General features: G+C 36.8%; 1 protein-coding gene and 1 long non-coding RNA gene across 2 annotated transcripts; one reads left to right on the top strand and one right to left on the bottom strand.

The window, feature by feature from the left end:
• Positions 1 to 3376: 3376 nt before the first annotated feature.
• On the bottom strand, positions 3377 to 4543 carry LOC127899203 (uncharacterized). The gene is made up of 3 exons (XR_008051163.1): positions 4404 to 4543; positions 3861 to 4222; positions 3377 to 3679 (listed from the first exon to the last, which is right to left on the bottom strand). It is a non-coding gene; the product is annotated as an uncharacterized LOC127899203 (long non-coding RNA).
• Positions 4544 to 10223: 5680 nt separating this feature from the next.
• LOC127899284 (uncharacterized mitochondrial protein AtMg00820-like) lies at positions 10224 to 11419 on the top strand. Its single transcript, XM_052432632.1, has 2 exons — positions 10224 to 10613; positions 11405 to 11419. Exons 1-2 carry the CDS (start codon positions 10224 to 10226, stop codon positions 11417 to 11419), a joined length of 405 nt encoding a protein of 134 aa, XP_052288592.1.
• Positions 11420 to 14637: the final 3218 nt, after the last annotated feature.

Here is a 14637-nt window from a genome sequence, read left to right as displayed (position 1 = left end):
TGAAGAGAAAGGAAATGTTTGGCGCTTTTGGCTTCGGTTTTCAGCAGCAGCAGCTGTGAAAGTGATGAAACTAGGGTTTCTTTTAATGTTTCTATTTATATTAAACATAATTAAAGAAATAGTATAAAATAATATATCCGGGTTTGGGTTTCGGATTTACGGGTTCAGTCAAAACCGGACCCGGAACCGAAAATATCTGGGTTAGTAATTTTACATCTGGATAAAAATCCGGTACGGATTGAACCCGGACCGGATTATCCGGGTTCATCCGGGTCCGGTCCGGATCCGGGTTAAATTGTCATCCCTACTCCTACTTCCCACCTTATCTACATGTAATTTACTCCTCGTCCAAGATACGTCCGACGGGTGTGGAAAAATTAAATAAGGTCAAAATGGCAATTTTACGAGTGAATTAGCAAAATCGTAATTTTACGAGTCAATTAACAGTAACGTAGTGAAATACATACATTTTTCATACTTGATTTTTTTCAATTGAATAAGCTGTAACACTTAAAAGTTTTATTTTCATAGTATAAAAGTTTCTTTCCTATTAAAAAAAATGATAATACTAATGTAAATAAAAGAAGAAGTCTATAAAATATCAACAAAAAAAAAAAGTAGCTCACTTTTTTTGGCAAAGGAAAGATAAAAGAATTTGTTAAAAAATATATCAATAATTGTAAAGGTACAAGTTATTATCAGAATTAATGTTTGTCGGATCATATAAATTAAACAACATTTTTCTTTAAAGTTTAAAATTTATGAGAGAATGTGCAGTCTTGCAAGGACCAAAATGAAGATTTACACCAAAAACTCTTGATATTATCATATTTTATTTGGGATTAAGTTTTCAAAATTATTCAGGTGCGTTGGCACCTTTTGGTCTGAATGGGGCTCCGCCCCTTACCTTGACATAGTTGGAGTAATAGAAAGATAATAATCATTAATTTTACATCAGCTGAGATTTGAATTTAGAGCCATGCTTGTATTCATTATCTCAAGTTTTAAATAAATTAAATAATTTTGACATTTTTATCTTTATAATTTCATTGATACAACAGGAGTAATATAGGTTTGTCCTACAATAAGGTTAAAATTTTGTGTTTTACGGAAATAAATTTTACATGAATTGAAATGGCCGTTTGTTTGTTTGTCTGTTTGTTTTTACTTATCTAATACTTTAAACTTATTTTAATTTCAGTAATTTAGCTACTTCATGCGCGTTGGTTTTAACTTAAACATTAAGAATTTATCAAATATTAATGTTTGAATAAAATTAGGCAAAAAAGTTTCATTCAACACTTAATGCTAAATGCTCAATAAATTATTTAATTGCAACGTTCAAAACAACCCTTACCGACATATTTTTTTTCCTACGATACACAAGATTAATTTTTTTGTTTTACAAAATTCTTAAATTATGATAAACATTTATCATCAAAATTTTAGAATAAATCACACTTACTACTATCAAAGAACTTTATAGTTTACTTACATAAAACAAATTATATTTCAATACTATTTTTTTCAAATGATTCTGTATTTCAGTTTGGTCTTCATTTCAATAAGAGAATGACTTCCTCATTAGAAGAGAATTCACTGTATAAATTTGTATTTATATATTGACAATTATATTATTTTAATTTGTATTTAAATAAATTGTAATAAAAATAGATCTCTAGTGAGTAGATTCTCATTTTCTCAAAGTGTGAATATCACTAAATTATTAAAAAAAGTAAATAAAAACATGCACTACTAAAATGAAAAATATGTGTATTGAAATCTATTTCATTTATTTTTTTCTTTTTTTTCCTTTTTTCCTCGTTTTGGGTCCAACGACTTCTCTAGTTCCCGTCTCATTCTTTGTCTCCTCTATATCTCATCATGTCCATTAACATCTTTTCCTTTGCCGTGTAGATGCAGGCAAAGAAAACTAAGCATCTGATTTCAATTGAAAATAAATTTCTTTTGGTTTTGAGTCGCACATGTCGATGAGGAAAATTAATCAAATCGTTTAATTTCAAGCTTAATTGTTTTGACCATGGAACTCAAAAGCATGAACTTGACTTAATTAGTCTTTGATGGACAAATTGTAGAAGAAATGTTGAAGAAACGACGAAAAATAATTCTTTAGTTGGGGATATAGAGAGAAATTTGCACAACAAGACTATTTGGAGTGTAACGCAAAATTCTACTAAACAATAATAAAAATATTACTGATTTTGTAATTAGTGGTTGATTCAAAAATGAAAGTTACATATTTCAACAATCAATTGGATGTTTTATTTTATTCCCTGCGCCCCCCCCCCCCTCCCCCTGCCGGGCCCTTCACTGGGTCTTAACTTACTTTGCGCAATAGCGCAAGTGAAAATCTTTTCAATAGTTGATGATAAGAAAAACTGAAAAAATTTGAGTGGAAGGAGAAATAGAAAAAAATAACTATGAAAGGGAGTGTAGATTCTTGGTAAATAGAGAGAGAAAACAATGAAGGAAATGAAGAAAATGAAGAATGCTGACGAAAAGGGGAGAGGATAAAGAAAAATAAATGTCACAACATCAATGGGTTGAAATTAATGTATCATATCATCATAATCTATCATATCTCGATCATTAATTTTTTTTAATCCAAATTTATTTGTGTATTAGTTACTTTTAAAAAAATAGAAGGGTGGGCAAAATGTGCATATCAATTTTTTAACCCATATCAATCAATTATTAGTTAAATAAAACTATTTAAAAATTACTCAATAAGACTCATGAGGACATAAATATTAAAATATACAAAATTGTTCATATATAAATATTTCATATCATTCACCTCATCATATCCCAACTTCAAAATTTTCAATGTATTTTCTGGTATTTTAAAATCCTATTCCATTTTGTTCATTACTTTCTCCGTCAAAGCCCAACCATATGAGCTATCCTGTATATTGTCTTATGGTGGACAAAATTACAATTCAATTTTCTGAGAAAGCACTCTTTGTTTTGTTTGGGTTATATTTAAATGATTATTTAATTCATTACACTACAACATAAGAGACTTTTAACGGCCTCTAAAAAATGCCGTTTTATGATTAAGATGGAATAAACTATCATGTCATTGATTCATGAGCCATAAAAAGGAAAAAAAGGATTGTGAACCCCCTAACGTTTGGAAAAAGGGACATAAAGTCTTTAAATGTTTCAAAAAAGACATATAACCTCATTTTTTTTTGTAAATTCAGGCCATTCCGAGCCCGGCGGACGAACTTCGCCCACGCCCCCCACCAAGGCTATAGTCCACCTGTTTTTTGGCCATTTTTCCGCTGGGGGGTTTTGGCACCCCGACTTTTGGGAACGGCTGTGCCCGTGGCCTATTTTTGGCACACGGAGGCCGCCCGCAAAGTCTGGGGCCATTCCGAGTCCGGCGGACGAACTTCGCCCGCGCCCCCCACCAAGGCTATAGCCCACCCGTTTTTTGGCCATTTTTCCGCTGGGGGGTGTTGTTACCCCGACCTTCGGGCGCTCATTTTTGGGCGCGGCTGTGCCCGTGGCCTATTTTTGGCACACGGAGGCCGCCCGCAAAGTCTGGGGCCATTCCGAGTCCGGCGGACGAACTTCGCCCACGCCCCCCACCAAGGCTATAGCCCACCCGTTTTTTGGCCATTTTTCCGCTGGGGGGTGTTGGCGCCCCGACCTTCGGGCGCTCATTTTTGGGCGTGGCTGTGCCCGTGGCCTATTTCTGGCACACGGAGGCCGCCCGCAAAGTCTGGGGCCATTCCGAGTCCGGCGGACGAACTTCGCCCACGCCCCCCACCAAGGCTATAGCCCACCCGTTTTTTGGCCATTTTTCCGCTGGGGGGTGTTGTTACCCCGACCTTCGGGCGCTCATTTTTGGGCGCGGCTGTGCCCGTGGCCTATTTTTGGCACACGGAGGCAGCCCGCAAAGTATGGGGCCATTCCGAGTCCGGCGGACGAACTTCGCCCACGCCCCCCGCCAAGGCTATAGCCCACCCGTTTTTTGGCCATTTTTCCGCTGGGGGGTGTTGTTACCCCGACCTTCGGGCGCTCATTTTTGGGCACGGCTGTGCCCGTGGCCTATTTTTGGCACACGGAGGCAGCCCGCAAAGTATGGGGCCATTCCGAGTCCGGCGGACGAACTTCGCCCACGCCCCCCGCCAAGGCTATAGCCCACCCGTTTTTTGGCCATTTTTCCGCTGGGGGGTGTTGGCGCCCCGACCTTCGGGCGCTAATTTTTGGGCGCGGCTGTGCCCGTGGCCTATTTTTGGCACACGGAGGCCGCCCGCAAAGTCAGGGGCCATTCTGAGTCCGGCGGACGAACTTCGCCCGCGCCCCCCACCAAGGCTATAGCCCACCCGTTTTTTGGCCATTTTTCCGCTGGGGGGTTTTGGCACCCCGACCTTCGGGCGCTAATTTTTGGGCGCGGCTGTGCCCGTGGCCTATTTTTGGCACACGGAGGCCGCCCGCAAAGTCTCGGGCCATTCCGAGTCCGGCGGACGAACTTCGCCCACGCCCCCCACCAAGGCTATAGCCCACCCGTTTTTTGGCCATTTTATAAATTTAGTTTTAATTTAAAATTAATTTTATGTCCCTATAATGAATAAATCAATATATTGATCTAAGACATGTCGTTGATGATGTGTATAATGAAATGATTAACGTTTTTACGTAAAAATTAAAATTGAAATATAATTACCTTTTGCCCAAATTATCCACTCTAAATTATCAATATACCCTTCCCAATAAGAAATGATAAGTAATGGATAAAATTAAAATTCACTCTAAAAATAATGAATAATTTGGGTAAAAGGTAACTATATCTTAATTTTAAGTTTTAAATAAAAAGTTGTGATTTCATTGTACACATGACATGTCTTAAGCCAATATATTAATTTAGTTATTATGGAGACATAATAATAATTTTAAATTAAAAATAAATTTACTATTAAAACAAACAGAATCTACATATTTATATAAAGTTGGGACTACTAGAAGTGATGTGACATCACTATTTCTCATATTTGTATATTCTCTATTATCTAATAAATAGAGAAATTTTCTTTTAGATTTGGCTTTTCAACTTCTCATAACTAATTTGTCTGTTATTACACAATCAATATGTAACAGTTCATCAAAAGACCCACTATCTTCTCTAATTGAAATCTTCTTGATCATAAATTAAACAATAATTTATAAACATTTTTAACCACTCTTCTCCTCTGCCTCACCTTAATTTATAAATTGCAATGCTCACCTCTCTCGGATTCACTGCCGAAGAAGGGAACATACTGAGAGGCTAATATTAATATTCTATTAATTTATATTAATATTTTTAAAAATAATATTAAAACTAGTATAAAATTATGTAAATTAATATTATTAATAATTGTTCAAAGCCATGTGAAGCGCAATTCTATTTCTTAGTTTATTAATAAAAAGATGGTTATATGTCTTTTTTGAAACGTTAATGGGTTTATATCTTTTTCTCCAAACGTTAGGAGACCCACTGCCCTTTTTCCCCATAGAAAGTGATGTACTTTCAATGGCATAATTTCAGTGTCGTTGATGTTGTCGTTAAAAATGATGTAAGGCAAGAAAAACATGTCATTATTAATTAGTTTAACGACATTTATACCCTTCCATTATACTAAACTTTATGATTACTTTGGAAATGGCCGTAGTGTGAAGCTGATTTTTTATTTTTTTTATGAAGCGATATATTCTCAATTAATTTTTTTTTTTTTTTTTGCTTACCTTCACATACATATAATTAAAAAGTACATACAATTACACGACACATAATCTCATCCATCATCAATTAGTTTGACAAAAAAGAAAAATTGTACAATGAATTCTAAATAGACAATTTCGCAATACCTCTTATTTCAACTTGTTAAAGTCAACATAGGGAAAAAATAATAATAAAGTTATGACATTTGATACAATAATATTTACAAAGACTTGAAGTTCACTATGCTAGAAAAACATATTATTGTTTAACAATAGTTCACCATCCTTGATTTGAAGTTCCTTTTCCTCTGAAAATGATTAATTTTTTTCTGTCCAAAGACCTGCAATAACATTAAATAAAACCTTTACATACCAAAAAATATAATCAGACTAATACATGATAATAATATAACCTTCAACTTAAAATTTTTATAAAAATTAGTGCCAATGCTATAAGTACATATTGTAAGATGATACCTTTTTCAAGATTTCATTTCATCAATTAATTCACAATGGACACTTGACGACACAAATCCCTCAACTAATCTTCTTGTTAATTGTTCTTTAGCCATAAATGTAGTATATAATAATAGAAAACAGAAAAATTTGCAAAACAAGGTGCTTAAAAAAAATTATACATAATATTCTTAATGGTAAAATAATAAAAATACAGGGTTTAAAAAAAATTAAAAAGTTAAATTGATTGATTTACCTTCATCAAATGAAATTAAGAAAAAAATTAACTACCTATCGAGGATTTTGGACGATTGATGTTTCAAGTAATTGATAAACAAGTTTAAGCAAATTGATGATTGATTAAAAAAAATATGTTGTTGATTGAAGTACAGAGCGTCAAGCGTATCAAGGTAGAGAGAAAGAGCTCATTTTGACATGGGAACCATAAGAATTGAAAAGGGAAGATGAGATTTTTTATATGTGAGTGAAATAGAAAAATAAGGAATTTCCTATCGTTAGAGATTAACTTGCAAAGAGAGAGAGATCTCATCTAATTGGGAGTAAACACAAAAAATTATTTAATTCCCTAATTTTTAGGATTTTGATTTAATGGCATATGAAATATGGCATATAAAACTGAATATTAATGGCACCTAAATTATGCTTTCAAAAAGTGTTATCACAGCATTCCAAAACTATATGTTGTTATTAAACAATAAAATAATGTTTATCTACGGCATGCTTTTAATATATGCCATGTTATTATCTTTATCTTTATGATAACAACGTTTATAATAGACATACCATCTTTAATTATTTACAACAGCAGTTAATTATTGTTGGATCATAAACTTTATCCAAGATAAATAAATTCAAGCCCAACTCATGGAAGGTTCCATGAGTAGGTATAGTTTGTGAGATTTGAATTACTTGTAGTGGGTGTGGTAGATGTCGTTGGTGAAGTAGGTAAGCCGTAGGTTTTGATGGATGGTGAGGATTTGTGTATTCGTTGAATAAATAAATGGTTGTGATTAGTTTGTTTCATGTATAAATACCCCCTCTCCCCTTTGGTTTAAGCATCAAGTGAAGTAACAAAATCTCTAAGGTGTAGAGAGTGAAAAATAAGAGTTGTAATTGGTGAGGAGTGTTGTTGAAGAAATAAAATAGTATTTTTGTGTGTGTTTTATTTATTAATTATCCAACAAAGTGGTATCAGAGCTAGTGTTCGATGCTATATATTGTCATATATCATATCAAATCGAAGATCTCGACGAGAGGAACGTGACGCAGCAAAAATCATCCCAATACAAGACTGGATGCGCCCACACTCGCCACCGGAAATTTTCTGTCTTGAAGCTGAGTCGACTCACCGAGTTGAACCAAGCTGAGCTGAGCCGAACCGAACCAAGCCGAGCCGAGCTGAACCGAATCAAGTCGAACCGAGCCAACTCCATCCAAACCAAGCTGGACCGAACCAAGACTACTAAGCCGACGTTGATCGTTGACCGACATTGACCGTTTACTGATGTTGACCATTGATCGAAAGTTGACTCGGGTCCTTCCCAAGGTTTTTTGACGTGCTGGATCCATTCGTGCATTCAGAATATCAAAAATCTCACTCAATTTGTGAGTTATGGCAAATGGTGGTATGATGTCGTTTCAAGTTCCACAATTAAAAGGAAGTAAGTTTAACAATTGGAGTATTAAAATGAAGGCTCTATTGGGTGCACATGATGTATGGGATGTTGTGGAGAAAGGCTTTATTGTGCCAGAAAATGAAGCCACTTTAACTGCGGCACAAAAGGAGAATTTAAAAGACTTGAAGAAAAAAGAGAATAAAGCAAAGTATCTCATCTTTCAATCATTAGATGAAGATTCTTTTGAAAAGATTGCTAGTACAACCTCCTCAAAAGAAGCATGGGAGAAACTAGAGACCTCCTACAAATGAGCGGAGCAAGTTAAGAAGGTTCATCTCCAAACATTACGAGGAGAATTTGAGTCCTTACACATGAAGGCGTCGGAGTCAATTTCTGACTACTTCACTCGGGTTGTGACCGTTTCTAATGAATTAAAAAGAAATGACAAGTAGTTAAAAGAGGTAAGGATCATTGAAAAGATACTTCGATCAGTAGACTCGAAGTTTGACCATATTGTTGTGACAATTGAGAAAACAAGAGATCTAAAGGATATGATGATCGAGCAACTTCAAGGAAGGTTGAAGCCTATGAAGAAAAACTAAAAAAGAAGTAAGGAATCGAAGAACAACTTCTCAAGATAGAAGTCAATCCAAAGAAAAGAGAAGATAGCTTCGACAATGAGAGAAGGCACTATGTCCGAGGTAGAGGTCGAGGACGAGGTAGAAGTCGTGGTCATGGACGAGGTTGGAATTTCAATAACAACAACAACCCCAATTATGCCAAAAGAGAAAGCTCAACCAGAGGACGAGGTAGAAGTAATCCAAGATCGAGGTGTGACAAATTCCAAGTACAATGCTATAATTGTCAAAAGTTTGGGCATTATGCTTCAGAATGTAGAGCTCCAAGTACCAGAGTTGATAAGAGAGTGAATTATGTTGAAGAGAAAAATGGTAAAAATGGCACCCTTTTACTAGCACGCAATGACACAAGTGGAGGTCAAGAAAATACATGGTATCTTGACATAGGTGCTAGCAATCATATGAGTGGAAACAAAAGCATGTTCGTGCAACTAAGTGAATCTGTGAATGGCAGTGTTGCTTTTGGAGATGATTCAAAAGTACCAGTGAAGGGTAGAGGTAACATTCTTTTTCGTATAAAAGATGGTAGTCACCAAATAATTTTGAATGTTTACTATGTGCCCAATATGAAAGGCAACATCCTTAGTTTGGGTCAACTTTTAGAAAAAGGCTATGATATTCACTTAAAAGATTATAGTCTTTTCCTAAAAGATGACAAAGGAAATCTAATTACAAAGGTGAAAATGTCGAAGAATAGAATGTTTCCTTTAAATATTCAAAATGATGTTAGAAAATGTCTCAAAGCCTTTCACAAAGATCCATCCTGGATTTGGCATCTTCGATATGGGCATCTCAACTTTGGAGGATTGGATCTACTATTCAAGAAGAACATGATGAAAGGCTTAACATACATCAATCACCCTGATCAACTTTGTGAAGGATGTTTACTTGGCAAGCAGTTCAGAAAGAGCTTTCCAAACAGAAAGAGCTTTCCAAAGGAGTCAAACTCAAGAGCTTAGAAGCCACTCGAGCTCATTCATACTGATGTGTGCGGTCCATTCAAGCCAAACTCCCTTGGTAAAAGTAACTATTTCCTTCTCTTCATAGATGATTTTTCAAGAAAAACTTGGGTGTATTTTTTAAAGTAGAAATCGGAAGGCTTTGAAGCTTTCAAGAAATTTAAAGCTGCAATGGAAAAGGAAAGTGGATACCTAATTAAAGCCATGAGATCTAATCGAGGTGGAGAGTTCACTTCCAAAGAATGTTTAGAGTTTTGTGAAGCAAATGGAATTCGACACCCTTTGACAGTTCCAAGATCCCCTCAACAAAATGGTGTTGCAGAAAGGAAAAACAGAACCATCCTCAATATGGCAAGAAGCATGCTCAAGAGTAAGAGGCTATCTAAAGAATATGGGCTGAAGCTATTGCATGTGCAGTCTAGTTATCCAATCGATCTCCAACAAGAAGCATGTGGGGCAAGATGCCACAAGAAGCTTGGAGTGGAAGAAAACCCGGCATCACCCATCTAAGAGTTTTCGGAAGCATTGCCCATGTACATGTACCGGACGAGAGTAGAGCCAAGCTGGATGAAAAAAGTGGGAAGTTCATCGTCATCGGCTACGACAACAACTCTAAAGGATACAAACTTTACAATTCAAACAACAGGAAGATCATGATCAGTCGAGATGTAGTTTTTGATGAAAAAGGAGAATGAGATTTTGGCTCTGGTATGGATGACTTCAACTTCTTTCCCATTGAAGAAGATGATCATACACAGATAAAATGAGTAGAAGAACAACAAGAGCCAACTACTCCACCTATGTCACCAGCATTAAACACATGTGGAGATTCACCACCATCTTTTTTAAATGAAAGAACTGAAGAACGTACAAGGAGTCTTCAAGATCTCAATGAGGTAACTGAGAGACATGATAATCTCACTCTCTTTTGCCTCTTTGTTGATTGTGAGCCAGTCGACTTCCAAGAAACTGCACTAGATGAGAAGTGGAGAATTGCAATGGATGAGGAAATCAAAGTCATTGTGAAGAATGATACTTGGGAGCTTACTACTCTTCCTAAAGGTCACAAGGCGATTGGTGTCAAATGGGTGTACAAAACAAAAAGAAATGCGAATAGAGAAATTGAAAGGCACAAGGCGAGGCTAGTTGCAAAAGGCTATAGTCAAAAGGCTGGCATAGACTACGATGAGGTATTTGCTCCTGTAGCCAGACTTGAAACTATTAGACTTATTATTTCTTTGGCTGCTCAGAATAAATGGAGGATTTTTCAAATGGATGTAAAGTCTGAAATTCTAGTTTTGCAACCCAAGAGGGGGGGTGAATTGGAATTCTAAAAATTATTCAATTTATAAAGAAAAACTTAATGCAAATATAAACCAAATTCAAAGCAATAATAAATAAGTTGATCACAATATAAAAAGATAAGGGAAGAGAGATTCAAACACAGAGATTTTTACGTGGTTCGGCCAACCTCGCCTACGTCCACGCTTCCAAGCTTTCCGGGCTTGAGGATTTCACTAAGCAAGCCTCCAAGGCTTTAAATGCTTACACTTGACTTCCAAGGTGTCAATAACCTTTACAACAAGAGATTATCCCAATCTCTTAACCCAAGTGTATCCCAACACTTACAATCACTCAAAAACAAAAGATTACAAATTTGTTTTGCCTCTCACAATATTTAAGATTACAAAATGATGTCCAATATGTGAATAGATGAAGCAAGAATGTGTTCAAAGCTCTATGAAGATTGTATTCTCGAGTATAAGCTCAATAGTCGTGTTGTGATCAGCTTTGTTTGAATTTGAATGAGCTTATTTATAGTTGGAGCTGAAAAACTAGCCGTTACAAAATGTCTGCCAGAAAACGGTTCGCCGTTAACCATTTACGATTAACCGTTTAGGCTGGTCAAAAGTTACCGTTGGGCTAAGTTTCAAATAAACGGTTTGTCGTTTAGGCTTACCCTTTCACCATTAAATTCCAGAGACCTGCAAGATGAACATCAATTATCCGTTTACATTAAACGGTTAAGGATTTGCATGAAGTGACCTCTCTGGATAGTATCGGTTAACCGTTTGTAATAAACGGTTCGCCGTTTGTTTCCAGTAACCTGCAAAACAATTTAGCCTTATCCGGTTTTGTTAAACGGTGCCAGAAGAGTACAACCTTCTATTCTGGATGTTATCGGTTAACCGTTTAAATAAACGGTTCACTATTAAATTCCAGTAGCCTTCCCAGTTTTTTGTGTTTTCCGTTTTTCTTAATCGATTAGAGCTTAAGCAATATGTAGCTCTCTGGTTTTAATCGGTTAACCATTTGAAAGAAAACGGTTCACCGTTTATTTCCAGAATCACATTTTAAACCAAATTTTGCAAAGAATCATTTTCTAATTTGAAATTCCATCTTTTATGAATATGATTGGAATGATTATAAGGCTTTCGTTTATTAAGGAATAGCTCCAACATTTTAATCAAAAACCATTTAAAGTTTGTTATCATCAAAATCAATATTATTAACATATTCATGTTAACAATCTCCTCCTTTTTGATGATGACAAACTTTATTCAATATTTTGCTCCCCCTTAATATATGCTCCCCCTAAATGTATGGCCAAATTAAAAAATGTCCAATAAAAAGATTTTTGCTCAAGAAAATATTTTTAAATTCATTTTAAATCTCCCCATAATTATCTCCCCCTTCATCATCAAAAAGAAAAGAGAGAAAGGAAAACCGCAAATCCGTTAAAGAAGTTACCCGGTTTTGGCGAGCGAAAATTTTGGCAGAGTTTCCCCTTAAAATGGAGCAAAACCACTAATACAAAATGAGATTAAAACACTTCCAAAATATATTAACAACAACTCCATCATCCAACAAACCAACAACACCATGAATAAACAAACCAACAACTCCATTAACCAATAAACCAACAATTTCATCAACCAATATCAAGTCATCCAATATCAAGAACATCACACAAACATATAATCAAAATCCATAAAGAGCATATAGAGGTGGCAGTGTATATAAAAATATAAATGGCAACACACAAACAACCAAAATATGAAATGTATGTGCGAAAATAAAACTCAGAAACTATGGAGGTGGAGAAGATGTGCTCCCCAGATCATAGTCGAAATAGCGGAGAAGAGTGCGTTGTCCAGCGATAAGCTCAAGCTGCTGATCAATTCTCTGCTGCTGGAAGGTCTGAAAGTCAGAACGTAGCTGCTGGTGGTCACGGGAAAAAGTGTCCACCCGATCAAGAATCAGCTACTGGCGCTCCGAAATCCGGTGAACATCAGCAATCAACTGCTGCACAACGTCTGAAGCAGGGGGCTGAACTGGAGCTGGAGGTGGCTCAGGGGCAGATGGCTGCTCAAGAACAGCAGATAGCTCAGGAGCAGGAGGCTGCTCGGGAGCTAGAGGCAGCTCGGAAGAGGAGGGAATGTCAGGATCCATCGTATGCTCCTCAGAGTCAGAGTCAGCTGGAGGCCGAGGGACAAAACGGCGACGCAGAGGATGAGGATGAGCTCCTAATCTAAAATCTGGAAGCTTATCGGGAGGATAGACATCGTTGAGCATCCGATCGTCCTCTAGAGCAATCAAGGTATCCCGGTTTTTGGAGTTGTTTGTCTTTATCCACTCACCATTCTTCCTAGTAAAATCGATACTAGTCATGGCCTCGGGACCAATCCGTCTAGTCTCCATATAACTAGTATCAAGAAGAGGCACCTCAAAGCGTCGCAGTATCTTAGTAATGATACTACCATATGGAAGCCAGTGGTGGTTAACCGGGGGAGTACTCAACATGTGCCGCACAATAACATAGCCGAGGTTAATGGGACGACTTGAAATGAGGCTATCTAATAGGCCAACGTCCAACCTCGTAACCTCATCCGAGTGACCCTTCCTAGGTGTCACTATGTGCTGTAAAATAGTGTGAAGAATGCAAACTTGGAGAGGTAAAAGTTGAGACTGAAAAGGTAGGAGACAGATCTCATCAGACAAGTCTCGACGACGACAAATGTTACGGACTCCATCAGTATGACAAAAACTGTCAAAGAAAAGGGCTTTCCTAGAGGTGTAAATATCATGACCCTCACTAGAGATACCAAGAAAGTCAGCTAGATCCGCATCATCAAATTCAATAAGCACACCGCTGACTTGAGTAACTATCCTTTTTAGGCGAGTTGCGGAGATTTCCATGTTCGAATAAAAGACTCGCACTAAGTTGGGATAAACTCGGTCATCAAAGTCAATGGCAGACTCTTAAGGCTGAAGCATATCCCTAATGCTTCTGCCACATACAACTAAGGTACTGAAATCATCTATATCAACATAAGAAGAGTCAAGTACCTTTTGACCATTGAAGCGATCCTCGAACTGCTTGGCCAAGGAAGGCATGGGGAAATGAATTCTTACAAATTCAAAGACTTCCCGTGGTGGTATAGGGTTCCTTGGAGGCACAGATTTTCGCCTGAGATTTCTCCGAGGGGGTGCAGCCATGGTGAAGAACAAAGGATTTTGAAAAATTACGGGAGAGATGTGATGAGAAGAAGATGAACCGATTATTTTCTTAGGAATGAGTAAAAGATGTGATTTAGATGCTCAATTTGGTTGAAGAAGGGGAAGAATCGGGTTAAAAATGAAGAAACCTGAACGGCTGCAGTTAGGGTTTAGATTTGGGATTTTTCAATTTTGGGCTTGATTTGAGGATTTGGATCGGTGAAAGTATTCTAAAGGTGATAAGAAATGATGTTATAGGTTTGATTTGGCAAGAAAAACAAGAAAAATGAAGGTTTGAGGGCAGAGGAGGTTTCGGCTGCGCAACAATGGCCGAAACAGTGAAGGGGCAACTGGAGAAGGAGAAGAAAAAACCTTTGAACAATTTTATAATCACGAAAACGGTTAACCGTTTATTTAAACAGTCAAGGGGTAACTTCCAGAGGCTAAAGAATGGGAAACGGTTAAAGGTTAAACTCTTAACGGCTGAGGAGTAACTGCTAACGAGCTCTCTGATTTTAAATGGTTTACCGATTGCATCAAACGGTAAAAGGGTTAAAAGGCAGTGAACATAATCGAGTTTCTGGAATAAAACGGTACACCTTTTATTGGAAACGGTTAGCCGTTTATTTTATCAATAATTTCGCACATTTGATTTAATTTTTGGCCAGCAAATAATACATTCCAAGATCATTTAATTGATCTAAAAATGTTTCA

This window comes from Citrus sinensis, chromosome 8 (genome assembly GCF_022201045.2).
Source record: "Citrus sinensis cultivar Valencia sweet orange chromosome 8, DVS_A1.0, whole genome shotgun sequence".
In the NCBI taxonomy this organism is placed as follows: domain Eukaryota; kingdom Viridiplantae; phylum Streptophyta; class Magnoliopsida; order Sapindales; family Rutaceae; genus Citrus; species Citrus sinensis.
Note: the sequence above shows the minus strand (reverse complement) of the source record. Positions and strands in the feature narration are given on the sequence as shown.

What these genes read in the sequence shown, in the direction of transcription:
- LOC127899284 (XM_052432632.1), top strand. Translation starts at nt 10,224, where the DNA reads ATGTCACCAGCATTAAACACATGTGGAGATTCACCACCATCTTTTTTA.